A 19,944-nucleotide genomic window follows, 5' to 3' on the forward strand; every position below is an offset into this window, starting at 1 on the left:
AGGCAGTGAGAGGGACAGCCGGCTCTTCGAGGACCTCCCCTGCCGTCGCCCCCGCTGCCGCAGCCTCTGAACCGGCGGCCTCCTTCCGGATCGGGTCGGGCGCTGAGCGTGAGCCGCCCGGCTCCTCGGGGTAAGTGGGGCGGCCCGGAGGGTCGCGGCGGGCGGTCGCAGAGTCGGGGACGGCGCCCCTCCCGCTGACTCGCTGTCAGCGCCCCCGGAGAAGGGCGGGGCGGCTCGGTCGGCATCGGGCGCCGCGGGTGAGGGCCGCGCCCCAGGAAGGGGACGGGAGAGGGGCTCGGAGGATGCTTCGGACCTTGTCGGACCGGCTGATTGACGTGGCCTTCGGGCCGGCCCGGCCAGGGGACGTGCCCCCTGCTGCCTCAGCGTCTCCATAAAAGCCATTTGCGAGCTCTTATTAAGCGCCTCCTGTATGCCGGGCTCTGTGCTGCGAAGTCAGGGGGGCCGCGGGGTTTCATGGTAGCCGTTCTCGTCGCTCTCGTGCCGGCTCCGTGCTAGTGAGCGTTTCTGCAGGGCTGCTACCGAGCCACCGCCCTGGTGGGGCGCGCTCCCCGCCCTCTTTGCAAAGCCCTTGCTCCGAGCCTCGGGAGGGGTTGAACTTGGGCCAGCCTGTGCCAGGGTTCTCTTCCCTGCGTCTCCTCGAGGCTTCGCTTCTGTAGGTGCGACAGCACTTGAGGGTTAGAAGCGTGATCCATGCTGCCAGCCCTCGGAAGACGTAGGTTGACAGGTGAAACGGGTGGAGTCCTGGCTGGCTGGGGCCTCGGTTCCCTGCAGAGGGTCAGAGCTGAGGGCCCTGAGAAGGGATACAGCGGCTCTGGCCCCGCTGGGGAGAATGAGGGCAGCCCTAGGGGAGCTGGCCAGATGCCCTTACAGAGAGGCTTTCCTCGAATTTTCCCTTCTCCTTCCTAAGACCTCACATAGGATTTCGGAACCCATTCTTCTGCTCAAAAATCTGCCTGTGAAGTAGAAGTTGCGCCTCTCTCTCCCCCACCCTCCACCCTCAGAGGTCTACCCTTCCCCACTCCCTGTCCAAACAGGATGGACAATCTGACATCACACATGTATCCAGAGGCACTTACGCTTTTTTTTTTGGGGGGGGGGGGTAATCCTAATATTTATTTTCTTGACTTAACCTAACCATACCCACTGAACATTACAGTTGCCATTTAAATTGGTCTTTTTTTTTTTTGAGGAGTATTTTTTTTTATTTTGATAATAGCTTTATTTTCAAAATACATGCAAAAATAGTTTTCAGCATCCACCTTTACAACTTTGTGTTGATATTCTTTTTTTCTCCCTCCTTTCCCCCAACCCCCTCCTCTACACATCTAATAATCCAATATAGGTTAAACGTGCTGTTCTAATAAACTTATTTTCACATTTATCTTACTGCACAAGAATAATCAGATCATAAAGGGAAAAAAATGAGAAAGGAGAAAAGTAAGCAAGGAAACAAGAACAAAAGTGAAAATACCATGATGTGATCCACATTCAGACCTCACAATGCTCTCTCCATCACAGGTCTTTTGGAATTGGCCTTAATCACCTAATTATTGAAAAGAGCCAAGACCATCAAGAGTTGAACATCATATGATCTTGTTTTTCTCTTAGTTTTATTCACTTCACTTAGCATCAGATCATATAAGTCTCTCCAGGACTTTGTGAAATCATCCTGCTTATCAGTTCCTTATAGAACAAAATTTCATTACATTCATATGCCATAACGTATTCAGCCATTCCTCATTGATGGGATTACTGTTTTGTAACTTCACTTTGTAGTGGCAAAGACACTTGCATTCTTTTTTTTTTTTTTTTTATTTAATAGTTTTTTTAGGATATATACAGGGTAACTTTTAAGCATTAAAATTGCCAAACCTCTGTTCAATTTTTCACCTCTTACCCCCCAAATGGCAGGTACAGTAGATGTTAAAATATTAAAATATAATTTTAAATACAATAAGTATACATGACTAAAAATTATTTTGTGTACAAAAGAATCAGACTTGAATTATTGTACAATTAGCTTGTGAAGGAAATCAAAATGAGGTGTGATAAATATAGGATTGGGAATTAATGAATGGTTTTGAAATCCCCAGAGTTCTTTTTTCTGGGTATATTAGTTAGTTCATTATGCTCCATTAGAAATGATTTGTTTGATCTCTTTGAGGATGGCCTGATCCATCAGAATGGTCATCATCTAGTATTGTTGTTGAAGTATAAATGACTCCTGGTCCTGCCTATTTCACTCACCAGTTCGTAAGTCTCTCCAGGCCTTTCTGAAATCATCCTGTTGGTCATTTCTTAGAACAGTAATATTCCAATTTTTATATACACAATTTATTCAGCATTTCCAACTGATGGACATCCATTCAGTTTCCAGTTTCAGACTAAAAAGGGTACACACATTCGTTACACAGGTCCCTTTCCCTTCTTTATAATCTCTTTGGGATATAATCCCAGTGACACTTGCATTCTTAAAACTGTATACTTTTGTATCAGGCTGTTTCTGGGACCTGAAAAATTCTCTCCTACTTTTATCACAATTGAATTTCTGCCTTTAAAATCTTTCCCTTAAAAACATATATTTTCATTAGTACTAGAAGTATTATATATGCCCATTTTACAGTTGAATAATTGAGGCTCAGACAAATGAAGTGACTTCCTCAGTCACAGTGCCAGAGCCAGGATGTGACCCCCAGTTTAAGTTACATCTGAGTTTAATGTTCTTTCAGTTATATCATATTGTCTATTCTAGATGTCTGTTAGTATTTTATCTCCTTAATTGAAAACCCTTTAAGCTCTTTTATTTCAAACTTCATATCTTCCTTTCTATGTAATAGGTTCTGATTTATGCTTAAGTGATTTCGTATTATGAGGCAGGATTTGCTAGGTGCCCTGCAAACAGTATGAATGAACCCCATTAAGTGATTTCTATGGGAGCCTTTGAAGTTTGCATAGGAATTGATAACAAGGGGAGGGGCTCATCTTGAATAGCAAAGGAAAAGCCTGAGAATTGTGCCAATGGTTCTCTTTGGAGGAGTGATTAGAATAGAAATTAGAAAGGTAAGATAACAGGAATGTTTCATGTCAGAAGGTCATATTAATAAGTGTCAGAATTACGATTCAAAGCTAGGTCTTCCAAGTCCATGCTGCTGTTTCAAGCATGGGACAGCAAACTATTTGACTTGCTTGGGGTCTTATAGGTGAAGATTGCTATGCTGATATTTGAGTCTATCTGCACATCTAATGAATTTGAACTTAATTTTGTGGGAATTGAGAAACCATTGAAGTGAAAGAATTACAGTTGAGCTTGGGAAGATGAACCTGGTCTGTGGGGAGACTGGTTTGGAGATTTAATTGGGAGGCTAGTGCCTTGAGCCTAAAAAGTGATGGCAGTTAGAATACAAAAGAACTAAGTGACATTGCCAGAGAATTTTAAAAATCTTTTTGTTGATGTTTTATTATAATAGGATAGAGAGGTACAAAGAGAAATGCATACACGTAAAAAATCAAAACATTGAAACAAAAAACACAATTGTACATCTTTATAATTCACCATTTGTGAAAAGAAAGGAAGGCTTTAACAAATAGTATCAGCATTGTTTTCTGTGACTGACTAGAGTTTTGTTGCCATTTTTTCATCATTCTTATGGTTGTAGCCAGTGGATATATTTCTTTGGGTATGCTTTTTTTTTTTTTTTTTATAACTCATTTATCTGACTCTTCTTAAAGACCTACATCCTTCATATTTTTCTTACAGCTCAGTAATGTGTCATGTCATCTTGTTCACTATACTTAATGCATAAGCTTTCCTTTGCCACAAGATTGTTGCAGTTTCTGATTTATAAATATGCACTGTTCAATTTTTTTACTCCCATAAGAGCTGGGTGACTTGTCCTAGATACTAAAGTTAGTAAAGGTCAAAGTTTGAATTTGAATTCAGATTCCAAGTTCAACATTATTTCCAAGAATAAAAATTATAAGTATCCCATCAAGTTCACATAACTTATGAACCGTTAGCAAATGCTGTTTGTGAAAATTGGTATTTGAACTCTCATATACTATAAATGGGAGCTCTTTTGTATACTATAAGACTAAGGCAGAACTTTGAAAAGTTAAGCTCTTGAGGAGCACATGAAAGAAGGAATTGATAGAGAAACTTGGAGAAATTAAGTGAATTGATAAGTAGAACATTTTCCCTTCTGAATTGGGATATTCAGTATCACTTAACGTAAGAGAGAACTGCCTGGAAAAATAAGTAAAAAAACCTAGATTTCACTTTTGTAGATAGTTGAGGCTTAGGACTTGCTGTTTCCATTAAGTGATACTAATTCAGTACTTAAAGAATTTTTTTTCTGTGATGTGTTTACTCCCATTTACCAGTTCAGAGTGTAAGCTCTCACTCCTTACTGTACCATCTTCATAAGTTTCTGTAGCTGAAAAAAAATTTATCCTGTACGCTTTCTTGAGGTGATCCACTCCAAACTTGGCTAGGTTTACCTTCACATGGTCAGGTAACCCCTTGTCAGACCTCAAGCCTTTCTAGCCTAGTAAGACCTACCTGTTACCAGTAGTTCTCAAGAGCCCTGACTTAAGGGATCAGAGAAGGCTTGGAGGAGCCTAGGTCTCCATAAGAGTATTTCGTTTATTATGTAGACCAGAAGAAAAATCAACTGAATGAAAAATGGCCAGTTACCACAGACATTCTTCACTGTGGTCATTTTATTGTAAGATTTACCACAAGTCTCTTTTACTGATGATCAGGTGATTTTGAACATAACTTCTGGTGTTCATTAGGGTTTTGTTTTGTTTTTTGGTTTTTTTTTTTAATATATATTCTCCCATAGGAATTATATTTGCAAAATCTGATATGGGATATCTGCTTAACCTCTTGACATAAACCAAACAGTGGTCTTCACATGAATCCATGCTTCTTGTACTGAAGTGTGCACTAAAGAAACTCTGGAGTTTCTCAGTTTAGGGTCAGACCTCTATCATCTCTTAGTTTAATCTTGTAGTGAAGGAATTCCTTCCTGGAAAATCTTCCTAACATAAAAGCTGTTTTCATTGGCACTTGTTCAGGGTTTCTGCAGAGTACAATACAGCCAAACATTACAGATTTATCACTGTTACCTTCAATACTAAGTTTAAAGCATCATTCTTATGATTCTTAACTGTTTAGTATAAAAGCCAAATCTGAACTTCTTTGAGCCTCAGGAGGGTTTATTTTTTTCCAGTCAAATTAGGATCAAAGAAACTTGGATATACTTTAATATTCAACATAGTGTGGGGAAGGGGAGGTGTGTCTTTCCTTTAAGACAGACGTTCTTGAGGCAGCTAGATGGCGCAGTGAATAGTGCACTAGCCCAGAAGTCAGGAGGACCTGAGTTCAAATTTGGCCTCAGACACTTAATACTTCCTAGCTGTGTGTCTTTAGGCAAGTCACTTAACCCCAAATGCCTGGGGGGAGGGGGGAGGGGAGAAGACAAAGGTTCTTAACCTGTGGTCTTTTGATCTCCAAAGGATCCATTGAGACTTCAGGAGTCCATGAATATATAGATGGGTTGGAGGGGAAAAGAAACCTTTATTTTCATTAACCTACAACTGAAATTCAGCTTTTCCTTCAATTAAAAAAAGACATTCTGAGAAAAATTGCATAGGTGTCACCAGACTACCTAAGGAATCCACAGAGGTTGAAGAATTTTTGCTCTGCATTTTTCTGAGGCTTCATTTAATCTACCCAGTATAAGGAATATCTAGAACTCATTTTCTGTAGAGAATCTCCTTCCATTGGGTCTCTGGCAAATATCATTTGCAAGCTGTCTGTTTCATACCTGACGGTATTAATAATCAATGAGTTGTTAAAGTCATCTCATATGACATCTTGCAAGGAATCTTGCGTGGTTTTAAAATATGTATGAGGTAAATTACTTTGGGCCTTTTTTTTATCTGCAAAATGAAGAATTTGGACAAGAGACCATCCAAAGTCCTTTCCAACTTGATTCTGTGGTTTAGTGTGTGTTGCATCAAATGATTTTATAAAATTTATCTTTCAAATGTTTTTCATCAAGAATATTTGTTTTAAAGAAATAAAAAAGTAGAATAATCTTCAGCCAAGGTTTGCGCAGATTTTCCAAAAAGAAAAACAAAATATGAACCATATAGCCTTTATTTTTGATAGAAACTCTTGACTGATTAGTTCCTGCATTAAGCCCCCATATATTTTAGAGCCACTCTAGTATTTTGACACCCAAACAGAAATGTGAGACTATTGAAAGTAAGTCTAAGAGACAAATCCTCTGATTGGATCAAGAGGAAAATTTTAGCAGGCAGTTTATATTAATCTCTTCCATTCAACAAACTTTGATGAAGTCATTTTACCTATTGTTCTTAATGGCCGAGTCTTCTAAAGTATTAGTTGCAATTATACTTATGTGTTAATATCCCATGATCACTGAAGCTGTGATTAATCATACTGTTGAGTGTTACTTGATTAACTACTTGTGTATGCTAGGCATTTCAAGAGATATCATTGCAAAATGAATAGAGTCAGAATTCTGACTCTGAAATATACTCAGTGTCCCCCAAAAAACGGAAGACGATAAGATGCAGAACTAGCCAACCTTTAGATACAGAATATTTGCCAGCTTTCATTGGTAGAACTTTTCATGGGGAGTTCCCTCTGCAATGTAATAATAAAGACCAACAGGAACAAAGTGATACTGTTTCAATGTTCAGTAATGCTCAGCTAAATGATTGAATTGTTGGCCCATTCCAAAGACTTCCCTGAGATTCTGGAATTGGAATTATGTTTCAAGTGGTTTCCAGTGTGTATACTTTGATATAAAATAACTGGACAAGATACGAATGTATATAATAATGGGATTTTTCAACTAGGAAAAAGGAAATTAAGTCCTCAGTAAATATCATTTAATGAGAAGAATTTTAAACCTTCCTCCTCCAGAACATGATCCACAGTCTGTTCCTAATAAACTGTTCCGGGGACATCTTCCTGGAGAAGCATTGGAAAAGTGTTGTGAGTCAGTCTGTCTGTGACTATTTCTTTGAAGCCCAGGAGAAAGCTGCTGATGTTGAGAATGTGCCACCCGTCATCTCAACGCCTCACCACTACCTCATCAGCATCTATAGAGACAAACTCTTCTTTGTGTCTGTCATCCAGACAGAAGTGCCACCACTCTTTGTCATTGAGTTTCTGCATCGAGTCGCAGATACCTTTCAGGTTGGTTATTTTAAGGATTTTACAGACACCATGTAAAAACAATTAAGTGTTGGTAGTGTTCTTAACCTATTAAGCCTCTGCTCAAGGCCTTAACCTTCTTGTCTATTTAAGGAGTACAGCTAGTATGTGTGCTTTTTTATTCCCACTTCCCACTCACCCCCTCAAAATCCAGGATAATTATTGTTTATGTGTTAGGTTTTGCTTATATATAAAATGTTACTTCAGTTTAGTTTGTGAGATTAAATGAAAATTGTCTATACTATTGAAATATTAATAGTGATGAGAACAGTAAAAGAATCATAATTAAAGGTGTTTTTCCTGTTTTGTACTTTATATTACATGTTTTAGGATTTGTGTTCACTAAAGCATGTTTGTCTAGCAAAAGTAAAAATGAATTTGTTTTCCCTCATACATTTTAGGACTACTTTGGAGAATGTTCAGAGGCTGCAATTAAGGATAACGTGGTCATAGTATATGAGCTTTTAGAAGAAATGTTAGACAATGGATTTCCTTTGGCAACTGAATCTAATATCTTGAAAGAACTGATTAAACCACCCACAATTCTGCGCTCTGTTGTTAATTCCATTACAGGTATGGCAAAGTATTCTATTTTATATAATGAAAAGACTGTTATATAAAAAAATCATCCAACAATATTAAAAGCTAAGTCTTTCTATTGACAAAAATATTTTGGTATATAACAACAAATTTGAATATCTTTTTAAGAACAGTGGTTAATAGTGGTGCTGTATTGACTCAACAAATAGTTTAGTTCAGCATCAAAATAAGATATTCTGGTATTTTTTGAAAATTAGAATGCTTTTAATTCTAGTTTCTTCCAGTATTACAACACTATTACTGTTTGTACCTTGTTATAGTTCTCAGACAGGAATTTGTGTTCATTAAAATAATTTGCATTTGTTTTCCTTGATACCCTATTATATATTTATTTAGAACTACTTTGCAGAGACTTCAGAAGCGAGATTTAAGGATAACATGGGTCATAATGTCTGACTTCTTAGAAGAAATGTTAGATAATACATTTCTACCTAGGTAGCACGGCAATTAAGAAATCTGGACCTGGAATCTGGAAGACCTGTGTTTAAATCTTCCCTGGACAATTCACTTAACCTCTTGCCTCAACTGTAAATTGGGAATAATAACAGCACCTTCCTCTCAGGGAGACTAAATGAAACAATATTTATAAAACAGTTAGCATACTGCCTACACATAGTAGGTTCTTAATATTTCCTTCATTTGTATAAAAAGCAGACATTCTAAATTCATGTAACCACATTATGTACTCACTACAATAGATTACTAAATGAGCCTATCTATGATATTGTAATACACTATAGTTGGTACTCAGTGTTTTATCTGTTCAAAAGTTATTATAATAAGGAATGGGTAGGAAAATCATTCCATTCCTGAAATCCCTAATATTGGAAGCTTTTACATAAGATTAGTTTAACTCTTGTTTGTGGGCAAAGGTAGTTATATTCATTTGGAATATTTTCAAAAGGGTTTTGAAACCTAGATACCTCTAAAAGGATTTCATTAATCAGCACATGTCCTATTGACTATACTAAACAACTGTTGAGAGCCCTTTTTTTAAAAAAAAAAAGTATTCTTGGCACCCTGGACTAAAATTATTTTTAAAAATCTGGGCCTGATCAGTCAACAGATATTTTTCAATAACCCATTATATCCATGGCATTGGATTTGCATCAACAAAGGAGTTTAAGGTTTAATCTGTTCCTAAAGGAGTTTCAAATTAATAGGCAAAACATAAAGACAAGAACTTTTAAAAATACAAAACTTCAATAGGATAAACAAATGAAAAAAAAAAGCATTTGTTATATGCTGCTGAGCTTTATTGTTTGTCCTTCCTTCTTGAAGAAGCCCATGACATGCAAGTGAATTGGATTTAAGGGGGGGAAGGGGGGGAGAGGGAGACTGGGCAAGATCCTGCAGAGCCATCTGGGTTCAATGGCCAGATGCAGATCAGGGCAAATGGAGATGGTCCTGGATGGGTCATATATTTGAATACATATCTATATCCATTTGTATATGCATATGTATGGAACATAGATAAACACAAATAAAAATTAAATTACAATTTAAAAAGGAAGTTTATACTCTGGTAACAGAATTTTTACTACATGACCAACCTACTTCCTTTTCCTAGAGTAACTTCACTAATTATCATGGAACATAGGTATTAATTAGTAAGTTCTGTGACCAGCTTGATACTCTCATTGGCTATTACTATTCCCCTTTGGATTATCTGGAATGTCAATTATTCTGAGATTTTTTTGTTCATTTTTTATAGCATCACTAATTGTATGTAGTATGTAATATGGGCAGCTAGGTGGCACAGTGGACAAGAGCGCCCGGCCAGAATCAGGAAGACTCATTTTTCTGAATTCATACACTTTAGTAGCTGTATGACCCTGGGCAAGTCACTTTACCCTATTTGCCTCAGTTTTCTCATCTGTGAAATGAACTGTAGAACAAAATAGCAAATCACTCTGTTTCTGTCAAGAAAACTCCAAATGAGGTCACAGAATCAGATAATAACTGGAATGACTCAAAACAAACAACTTGGTAGAATGAACATTTTGGAAATCATTGAAAGGGGTGTGTGTGTATATATCTCTCTATTCTAAATGTCATCCAGCACCATTTCTGGTGCTCCCTCAGGGAAGGCTGAGGGCTAGTGATTAATTATGAAGCAAAAGGAGATGATAAACAAGGATAGAAGTGGAAAGAAAAGACACGAACACAAGTGATACAGAGCAAGAACGCTTAAGTGCTTTCTTTGTTCACTGTGAGGCTAAGAAGAAATTCAGTAACAAATTACAAATAGTTACATCTTGGTTCTTGGATGTCACTTGTTTCCAAGTAACTGAACATTAAGTAATTCATATCAGAAAGGTGTGTTCTGGAGCTTGTTTTGCATAGTAACCCTTTCCTGCTATTCCCAACTTATTTCTGGTTTAACTGATTGACATTAGGTTGGATGTGAACTAGCTAGATTTATTAGCTTTAGCTACAATTTACAGCTCCTGAATATATACAGAAATTGTCACTACTCAAGAGACTCTACAAATCTTCATAACTTTAAAAAAAAAAAAAAGAAAGAAAAGAAAAGAAAAACATACTTCAAGTTCCAAGTCACCTACTGATTAAATGTCATATAGCCAGCAATAACAATACTTCAAACTGTCCAGATTGTTGTTGGGTTTCAGTCATTTCATCATGTCTAACTCTTTCTAACCTCATTTGTGGTGTTCTTGGCAAAGATCCTGGAATGGTTTGCTATTTATTTTTCCAGCTCATTTGAGGAGGAAACTGAGGCAAATTTGCCCAGGGCATATTTGCATAGATATATGTATCTGAGATCAGATTTAAAGACCTGGAGTCTTCCTGCCTCCAGGTCTGGACTGCCCAGTTTGCCAAATCACAAGGACTAAGGGTTCTAAAGCTTCTTAAGGCTGAGATTGACTTAGAATGTCTGTTAGTGAAACCACTGATTTCAACTCCCATTTTGTAGGTGAATTAATTCAGCTGAGGTGTGACGCACTTTGTGTCACAGGGACAGTTCCACTCCAGTTCTCTTGATTCCTAATCCTCTTCCCATTCCACCTTACTGCCTCTCTTGAAGGATAGCTCCACCCCCGCCCTCCTGTGGTGGGATTTGGGTGGGAAGTGGGGGTGGCAAAAGAATGTTATTCCTTTTTTGACCTTGCCTAGGGGCCTTCCCTGATGGTATTGGCCTTAATACCAAAGAACCTATTTATCACTTGATTTTCAGTGAAGATACTCTTTATAGAAAGTACTGAAACAACCAGCCCCTTCTTCTGGCCATGGCAGTAGGCTGAAGTTTTGTTTAGCTCCTGGAATCAGGTTAGGGTGCTGTTAACACTCAGGAAGCAGGAGATAAAATAAAGCAATACAACCTAGTTTGTCAGAGATCAGAGGACTACACGGTCTGTTTCTGCTCAAAATTCAATCTTGAATGATTTTAATGAATGTTTTTAACAATTATCCTTACCTCCCTTCATTTCTTCCCCAGCTCATAGGTGGGTGCACATACACATACATAACCGAGGATAAACATGGAAGTATATATTCTAGTAATAGTTTATTGTGAATTAAACTAAAGAAAGTTTTTTTGGGTGACCATTTTGTGCAAGTCTTTTTAACCTTCTCCCCTGATTTCCAGGCAGCAGTAATGTTGGGGACACACTCCCCACAGGACAACTTTCCAACATCCCATGGCGTCGTGCAGGTGTGAAATACACAAATAATGAAGCTTATTTTGATGTGATTGAAGAAATAGATGCAATTATAGACAAATCTGGTAAGTGCCTCTGTTGGGAAAATAAAATAGTTTATAAAAGTGGAATGTAGAGTTGAGCTGCCCCAGGTTATCTGGTACAAGGCATTGCCCCCTATTGTAATGATTTTTTTTTAAAATCCGTTCTTATTTTGTTAGAATTTTACTTCTATTTTATTGAACCATTAGTTAAAAGCTAATTGAGTGACTATCTTATATCCTTTTTAGCTCTAATATGATCTTATTCCTCCCTATTCTCCCTAGTGTTTCCTGAGATCTCTCTTCTACATTTCTCAAATTATTTTTTTTAAGGGTAACTTATTATGATACCTTCATGCTTCATGACTATTGGCTTCATGAGGTGATAGAAGAACTACAGTTATTCTATCTCTGAAAAATGATTTCTAACCCCTGTATAGAACAGTTCTACAAAATTGTTTGATGTTAAATATAATGATAGGTATGGCATTCTTCAGAAATGTTAGATTCCAAGACAAAGTTGGGAAGAGGCCATGGCTTTCGGAAACCTAGGCATGTAATAGATCTTCTTTTCATTGATCTGTTTATTGAGATGTGAAGCTTTCATGGAGCCTGATACCCAGAAAGCGTATCTGCAGTTACTCTAGATAGAGGGTTATTCTCAGCATAGACCCAGATTCAAAGGATCTTAGCAAAACTGTGCTGTTTAGTCTGTTTCCCTTGCTTTAGGTTCCACAGTCTTTGCAGAAATTCAAGGGGTCATTGATGCTTGCATTAAACTTTCTGGAATGCCTGATCTCTCCCTTTCTTTCATGGTAAGTTTTATTTTCCTTATCCAAAATGGTATCCTTGGCAAGCAGTCCTAATGTACCCAGAATGACCGTGTAAAATGAAAAATAGTGAGAGTGGTTCCCTAGTCCTGCTCCTGACAGCAGTAATTACAAATGTTACCTCACTGCATAATTCTGGAGCAGCACCTGGTTGCTAGGCCTTTAAGGAAAAGATTCTGGGAATCTTAGAAATAGTTGAAGCTGGCTATGCAGCCCCACAAGATTTTTTTTAGTGTCATTTCCATTATATAATAATAATTTTGCTTTATTAAAGATATTTAACATTTTGAATTTCTTAAAACTACTAAGATGTGTCCTTGTATTTTCATTTGTAAGAGTTAATGGACATAAATATCTTTTTGTTTTTCTTGTAGAACCCAAGGCTTCTAGATGATGTCAGCTTCCACCCCTGCATTCGTTTTAAACGCTGGGAATCAGAAAGAGTCTTGTCATTTATTCCTCCAGATGGAAACTTCCGACTCATTTCCTACCGTGTTAGCTCACAAAAGTATGTTGTTTTAACAGGGATTATATGTATGCTGATTTGAGTTGAAGTCATTTTTGTTTCAGTCTGTTAGTTGATATTTTGTCTTAAAGGATTCCTTTTATCCATCCTCTTTGAGTGAGCAGGCTGCAAGAAAAAAAAAAAAAAATAAAAAAACCCAGGAAGACGAGTTCATCAAGAGTAAAAGCAAGGGAAGATAGGTCTTTGGAAAAGTCTGTTGATGAGCATCAGCATTTCTAACTGTACAACAGGAAAAGGGAGATCTTGGGTCTTTCCTGGTACCTTAGTGTCCTTTCCCATTCTGTGGGCTAAGAGCTGCATGAATGATTCTCTCAGATATCCCAAAGAGACTTTTGTGAACAAACTTCACAGCATTTTTCTCTGTGCCAAGTTTGAGATTAAATATTTTGAGATAAGTTTTATAATTTATTCAGGGATTCCTCCTCTGAAAGTAGCAGAATATACCTGAGAAACATCAGAACAGAGCTGTATTTGCAGGGATTTTCCTGTTACATTTAGAATTCTAAAGATTAATTATGGAATTGACATGTCCTTCAACTTGGGAGTAAGGGAGAGGTGGGTTTGAATTGTCCCACTTTGCCCTTTACTCTTATCTGGCCTGGCATGGTGCCTGACAAGACAATACAAGAACAGCTTGGCCATTCTAACAATCCCATTCATAGATGAGGAAATCGAGGATCTGGGAGTTAACAGTCCTGCAGTGGGTCGCAGAAGAGGGTCTCGTACATGTGTGTTCATATAACTACATAATCCCTTTCCCCCCATCTTCACACCTCTAGTTTAGTGGCAATTCCCGTGTATGTGAAACACAACATCAGCTTCAAGGAGAACAGCTCTTGCGGTAGATTCGATATTACAATTGGACCAAAGCAGAACATGGGGAAGACCGTTGAAGGCATCACAGTGACTGTTCACATGCCCAAAGTGGTATTGAATATGAATTTAACTCCTACACAAGGCAGCTACACATTTGATCCCGTCACCAAGGTAAGGAGCTCCTGTTAGGGTTCAGCCACAGCCAAGAGTAATTGGACAGTCAGTTTTTTCTGTGGGCAGGGTATTTTTCCAAACTAAATTGTTCATTCATTAAGATGAGTTCTTTTGGCCACTGTGTGAGCTGAGAATGCTTCTGTCCACACAAGCTTCCAAGCAGAAAAGTTTTTGTCTGACTGTATTATTTGGGGGACTTGTAGGAATGCTTGCTTTCTTTATTCTGTGGGGTACTTTTGCTTGAATTTATAACCATTTTCAAAGTTGGTAATATCTACTGATCCGATCATGGGGTTATAACAGAATTTTTAACAGAGTGGAGAGAAAATATTGGTCATTGTTAGCAAGCTCCAACTTGAACTTATTCTTTTACTTGTTGATGAAAACTCACTTAATGCAAAGGAGAAATAGGAATGTGACTCTGTCCTCTTCCATGAGATTCTTTATAATTTCAGTTTTTCACTAAATGATACTCTGGCTACAACAACCATCATAACGTAGAAATACAAATATGCCCCTTTCCAGAAAGATTTAAGGAAGCAGATATACTATTTTTCCTTTAAGGCCAGAGTATACATTGTGCTGTGTGGCTGCTTGGTACAAAGGGCAGAGGGGCAGCCAAGCTTTATTAGGAAGCAAAGCTGGTCATTAGACAGTGCCTGGACTACCTGGAACACCATTCAACTCCCCAGATTTCCCACATTCAAAGCATAAAAATCCTCTGTAAACAATAATGATGTATATCTTATTAGTCTCTTGTATTAATTTCTGTAGAATGTGCTTTTCTTTCCTTCTAAGATATAAAGCCCCTTTCATATGAGTAACAGGAAATATAGAAATGATTTACTGTTCTATGTTATTTATGAGGCATCTGGTCCTCTTCAGTAGTTTAGTCATTGAACTGTGGGGCTTAGATAAGAATGAGGTAGGAGGACCTTAAAGCTCACAGATACCATTTCCCTCATTTTGTAGAAGAGTAAAGTAACCTACAGACCTGACGACTTCTAGCTGCTTGGGACAGAGCCAGGCCCAGAATCCAAGTTCCCTGAGATGTAGTCCAGGTCTCCATCCCTTGTGTTGTATAGAGGAGGCCTCTGGCAGCATTACTTACGACTTCAAAACATCTCTCACTGATGTATGACTATTGTACTTCGGTTTTTATTTAATAAGGTGTTGACATGGGATATTGGGAAAATTACCCCCCAGAAGCTCCCAAGTCTTAAAGGATTGGTGAATTTACAGTCTGGAGCCCCAAAACCAGAAGAAAACCCCAGCCTCAACATTCAGTTTAAGATTCAGCAGCTTGCTATTTCAGGTAAGGATATAACATGGAATTATCCTGTGTTTGGGGAAAGGTGAGAGGTGCTGAGATGGCTGTCTCCAGAAAGAATCACAATTCAATTTTTCTATAAGTTAAACAGTACACTATAATTTTTCAGGTGCCACTGAAAAGTAGCAACCCTCTCTCCTCATCAGCAAGGCAGTTTTTCTTTGGAGGATTAAATAAACAAATGATTTCTTGAAATCTTTTGTGACTGACTAGTAAATACCCAACTGGAGCTGCATCATCTTTGTGGAGCAGGGAGCACGTGCAGTTTGTTTAGTTAAACCTCTAAAACTATGATTTGGCATTTATTATGTCACTGCACATTTTTGCAAGGAAAAACCATGATGTAACAGTTAAATTTCTTTCCCTTCCCTTCCTTCTTCCTCTTCACACAGGCTTGAAAGTAAATCGCCTTGACATGTATGGAGAGAAATATAAGCCATTTAAAGGAGTCAAATATATCACGAAAGCTGGAAAATTTCAAGTGAGGACATGAGAAGAGGCCATAAATCCCACAAGATCAGTGTCTGTTTTCCAAGTGTCATTACAATCTGCTGCTTAATGACTTAGGTTGCTGTTAGGTACCAGGTGGGTGGGAAATATTCATTATTTACAGCATTTGTTTAGAGCACCTTCTCTAAAAAGGTAGCTTAGTGGTTGGAATAGATTTCTTAAGTGGCTTTAAGCTAAGGAACTCTTTTCTAATGACTTAACTGATTTTTAAACTTGTCATTAAGGAATGTTTCGGAACCAACAAGCAAGCAACGCTTGTTTCCATGCACAGAATAATTTGGAGGCTACACTCAGCAGAGCAAAGGCAGACAGTGGTCATCCTCGGACCTCCCTGTCTTCTGGCCCTGACCTTGGCCGACAGGAGGCAGGAGAACTCCAGGGCAGTATAGCCAGACTCTGTTGTCACGTGATAGCTGTAGCCAAATGTTGTCCTCACTGATCTTGATCGTCCCCAAACAGTTTACAGCAGACTGCCTCTTCAAGTGTTTGCCTTACTCAGCTTTTCACTTGTGCCATTAAGCAAGCATGGTAGCAAAGCCCCTTTCCATACAACCCTGGTGGGGAGCACAACTGCTTCATTTTCACAATACTGGGTTTTATATTTTTATAAAGGAAATTTTTATGTAAAGCTCAAAGTTTAATTTCCAGGAACCTTGCTGCAGTAAATGCCACCTGAATTATGGGCCACAGATTCAGCACTTAGCACAGTAGAAATCATTTATATCAAAGGGGACAGATGCTTTAGTGAGAACACAAGGAAATGTGACTTAAAAGCAAGCACAAAATTTTGAGCTTCTGAACTAATGACTAAAAACTAAATGGCAACAGAGAACTCACACTGTCAGATTTTTCATTGGTGATATTTTTCATCATGTCTTATCCGAACCGCCCTTTGGTCAGAGTTAACCTTGAATGCCTCACGTCCACAGAAAGCCATGTCCACCACATCAAGTTCTTTCTTAAAAATTCGGAATTTATCATGGAAGAAGTTATACTTTATCATATTTATTTAGCATGTTTTGCTGAGATTAAAACCTTCTTTGTGTAATAACACATACGGGTTGATGTGGTTGACATCTCAGACTGCTAAAGGTGATACAGTTTTGTCCAACAGATAGAGTTTGAAAGACCCGACTGTAGTGGTTTTGTTCTATTAAATATGAAGGAAGAGAGTTACAGGGGTTATGGTCTCCCTGCTTGTTTTTCACATGTTGCCAGTCAAACTCACCTTGGATTCTTTCTCCTCTCAGTCCCATCAGGTACAGTCTTTTTAATAGTACTTTTGTCATTCAACAACTAGGGATAGGAGTTGACTTAGAACTTTCCCCACCATTCAGTAACACATACCTATTTCCCCTTGTTTTCAGGACTCTTTGGGGACATGTCCATTCATATTACCAACCTGACTTGTATCCCCAAAATAGCTAGCTAGAAAAAGAAATGGCCCACGAATGCTAGTTCAAACTTAACACATCTTTATATTTCATTTAAATTTCTAGGGTGATCACAGTACTGCCAAACCATAATTATCTGCTTGCCATGTCTAAGATTACCTCAATTCAATGGCCTCTTCAAGCTTTTCTGTCCTGTGATCCTTCAGCCCTCTTTCCATCCCTTGTCAGAGTCCCAAAACTAGACTCTCTTCTTCCATTTTTCTTTCTCTTACGTCTCTTGCATAGAATCCCGTGGTATGCAAGCCGTTTCCTTGCTTCTAGAAGATCCTTCTGCCAGGCTTTTTCCCTGGTAAACTTTTTTTCTTTTATTCAATAATTGTATTATTTCGTAGAATTAGAGAAACTCTTGGGTGGATCTGATTCCTACATATCTTGCCAGCACTGGTGGTGCTGTTAATAAAGAGATGAAAGCAACGAGATGACTGTGCAGACTGATTCTGTTGATTGAACTCTCACGTGTTCAAGGCTTCAGGGCTGGCTTTGCTCGAAACATGATTACATTTCACATTTATTCTTCAGAGGAGCTGTCAAACTGAACTCACATCTCCTCCTGCCCCGTTCTTATTAGCCAGTACCAGTTCTGGACATGTCAACGGCTATGCATATTACAGCCCCTGAAAACAAGTGTCACCTTTCTCAACCCAGATATTTTGAGTAGCAGAAGGTAATTAAAGCCACTCTTTCCACAAAACAAAGCCCCTGTTCAGAACTTTGTAATAGCACTTACATTTCTAAGGTACCCAGTTCAAACCAAGACCAAAAATATTCCATTTCCTGATATTGTGAAAGAGTGTGTCCTGGGAATAAATCATAGGTTGACTCTCTATACTTATAAAGTTAACTATAAAATTTATAGTTATAAAATGACATTTTTTTTCTAACAAGGATTTCAACAGATTACATAGCTCTCCAACTTCCCAGAAAGGAGCTGTTGTCCAGATTGTCTGGCCAGACAGCTCTGATTAGGCTGGCTTAGTAAAGCAACTAAACCACACCTCCAGCCCAAAGAAAATCAAAATAAGTCCTTTCTACCTTCATTGAGCAGAATTGGTGATATCAAAATGACAGAATTAAAAATGAGTGGAAGGTGCCTCCAAGATCTTCTTGTCCAAGCCCCTCATCCAGAGTTTGGAAAAGGGCAGATGCAGGATCATCCTGGAGGTTCACAGTGGAATGGCTTTCTTCTGCTGATTTAAAAAGAACTGAGAATTTCTCAAAATAGCCTACGTATCCTAGAGGTTGTCAGAGGTCAGCCCTGCCAAGTCCAGAAGCAATGTGTAATGTAGAGGCACATCAACCTTTTGGAAACTGCAGATTGTGTGGGAATATGCCTCTGGAGGCCAAAAGAGACAGGCTAGGTTAAAAAGAGGGGGGAGGATGGTTAATACCAAGGGTGTACAGGTATAGGAAAAAATACAGGAGTGGGAGAGCACAACAGAACATTAAATGGTTAAGCAAGAGGAATAAAGAGGATAAATCCATAGGTGATATCAAATTTGCAGACAACCTAAAGCTAAAAAGACTACCTCACACTGGATAGATTCAGGAATCCAAAAACATCTTGACAGGCTAGAGTACTGGTCTAAATGTAGTAAAATAAAAGTCAATAGGGATAAATTAATCATTGGGTACAAAAAGTCAGTTTCACAACTAAAATGTAAAGGACATATGGTTAGCAATTTGAAAGATCTGGGCTAGTATGATTGGCATCCAAGAAACAGTTAACTACCAGGAAGAAGGTGAGGACCCTGTGGTATTTGGTCCCTGTCTTGGCTGTGGTGTCCTGTGCTCCTGCAGTTTCTCTCAGAGCGTCCATTTAAGAACGCCTGGACCAGCTCATATCTCATCCTCTAGGCTTTTACCATGCCCCTCCCCACCTTCCCTCTTATTCAGTTCTTTTTATGTGTTGTCTTCTGTCCTTTGAAGTCATGCTCCTTGAGGGCAGGGACTTGCTTTTTGTATTTGCTGAGCTCGATTTACTGACTGGACGATGTCACATGCAGTCACTGTCCAGAGGAGGGCAGCCATGACCCATGAAGGGCCTTGAATCTATGTAATGAAAGACAAGCTGAAGAAATGTAGTCTATTTTTCCTGGAGGAGGGCAGGAGGGACAAGAAGAGATGATGACTGCCTGAGTCCCTGAGAGCTAGGGCAGGTCAGGGATCCTCAAAGGCAGGTAGTAGGTGCCAGGTATAGGCAACAACCACCTCCCCCAGATCTTGATGGAGACAGTCCAATACTGCTGTTAGGACTTGGGAATACTTCATACCCTTGGACGCCAATGGGAACAGCCCAGGAATCAACCCAAGAAATTCAGACCAGTGTCTCCCTCCCAAACCACTAGCCCTACTTCCTTGGCCCCACAGCCAACAACAAGGAGAATACGGCCATAAAGAAGGCGGTCCACTTCATAGAGCACCAACCCCAACAAACTGCAGCAATGGGCAGATGCCCCAAGAGCCCAAGGAATGGCAGCCAGTCCAAGATCACACATAGGTCCTGCTTCCAGCCCAGCTCCACAGCTAATCTAGAAGCAAATCATCTCACCATATCCAACTGCCACCTACAAAGCAGGCAAGACAGTAATGTGCCAGGTAGGTAAAACCAACACAACTATCTTGAGCAGCTCCCTCAGATGGTGACAGAAGATGATCCAGGGCTATGAAGTTAAAGCCTTGGAAGAATATTGCTTCCCAGCCTACCAGTGGCTCCTCTTTCAGGAAG

The 19,944-nt window shown here is 39.0% G+C and overlaps 1 protein-coding gene across 1 annotated transcript; it reads left to right on the forward strand.

The window, feature by feature from the left end:
- Window positions 1–34: 34 nt before the first annotated feature.
- Window positions 35–17,636, forward strand: AP3M1 (adaptor related protein complex 3 subunit mu 1). Its single transcript, XM_031949470.1, has 9 exons — window positions 35–130; window positions 6,983–7,258; window positions 7,678–7,849; window positions 11,487–11,624; window positions 12,309–12,394; window positions 12,784–12,917; window positions 13,715–13,922; window positions 15,096–15,240; window positions 15,648–17,636. Exons 2-9 carry the CDS (start codon window positions 6,986–6,988, stop codon window positions 15,746–15,748), a joined length of 1,257 nt encoding a protein of 418 aa, XP_031805330.1. The 5' UTR covers window positions 35–130; window positions 6,983–6,985; the 3' UTR covers window positions 15,749–17,636.
- Window positions 17,637–19,944: the final 2,308 nt, after the last annotated feature.

Source organism: Sarcophilus harrisii, chromosome 2 (genome assembly GCF_902635505.1).
Source record: "Sarcophilus harrisii chromosome 2, mSarHar1.11, whole genome shotgun sequence".
NCBI classification, from domain to species: domain Eukaryota; kingdom Metazoa; phylum Chordata; class Mammalia; order Dasyuromorphia; family Dasyuridae; genus Sarcophilus; species Sarcophilus harrisii.

What these genes read in the sequence shown, in the direction of transcription:
- AP3M1 (XM_031949470.1), top strand. Translation starts at nt 6,986, where the DNA reads ATGATCCACAGTCTGTTCCTAATAAACTGTTCCGGGGACATCTTCCTG. An exon ending in GAGTCGCAGATACCTTTCAG is followed by an intron (nt 7,259 to 7,677) that starts GTTGGTTATTTT and finishes CATACATTTTAG; the next exon opens with GACTACTTTGGAGAATGTTC. An exon ending in TGTTGTTAATTCCATTACAG is followed by an intron (nt 7,850 to 11,486) that starts GTATGGCAAAGT and finishes CCTGATTTCCAG; the next exon opens with GCAGCAGTAATGTTGGGGAC.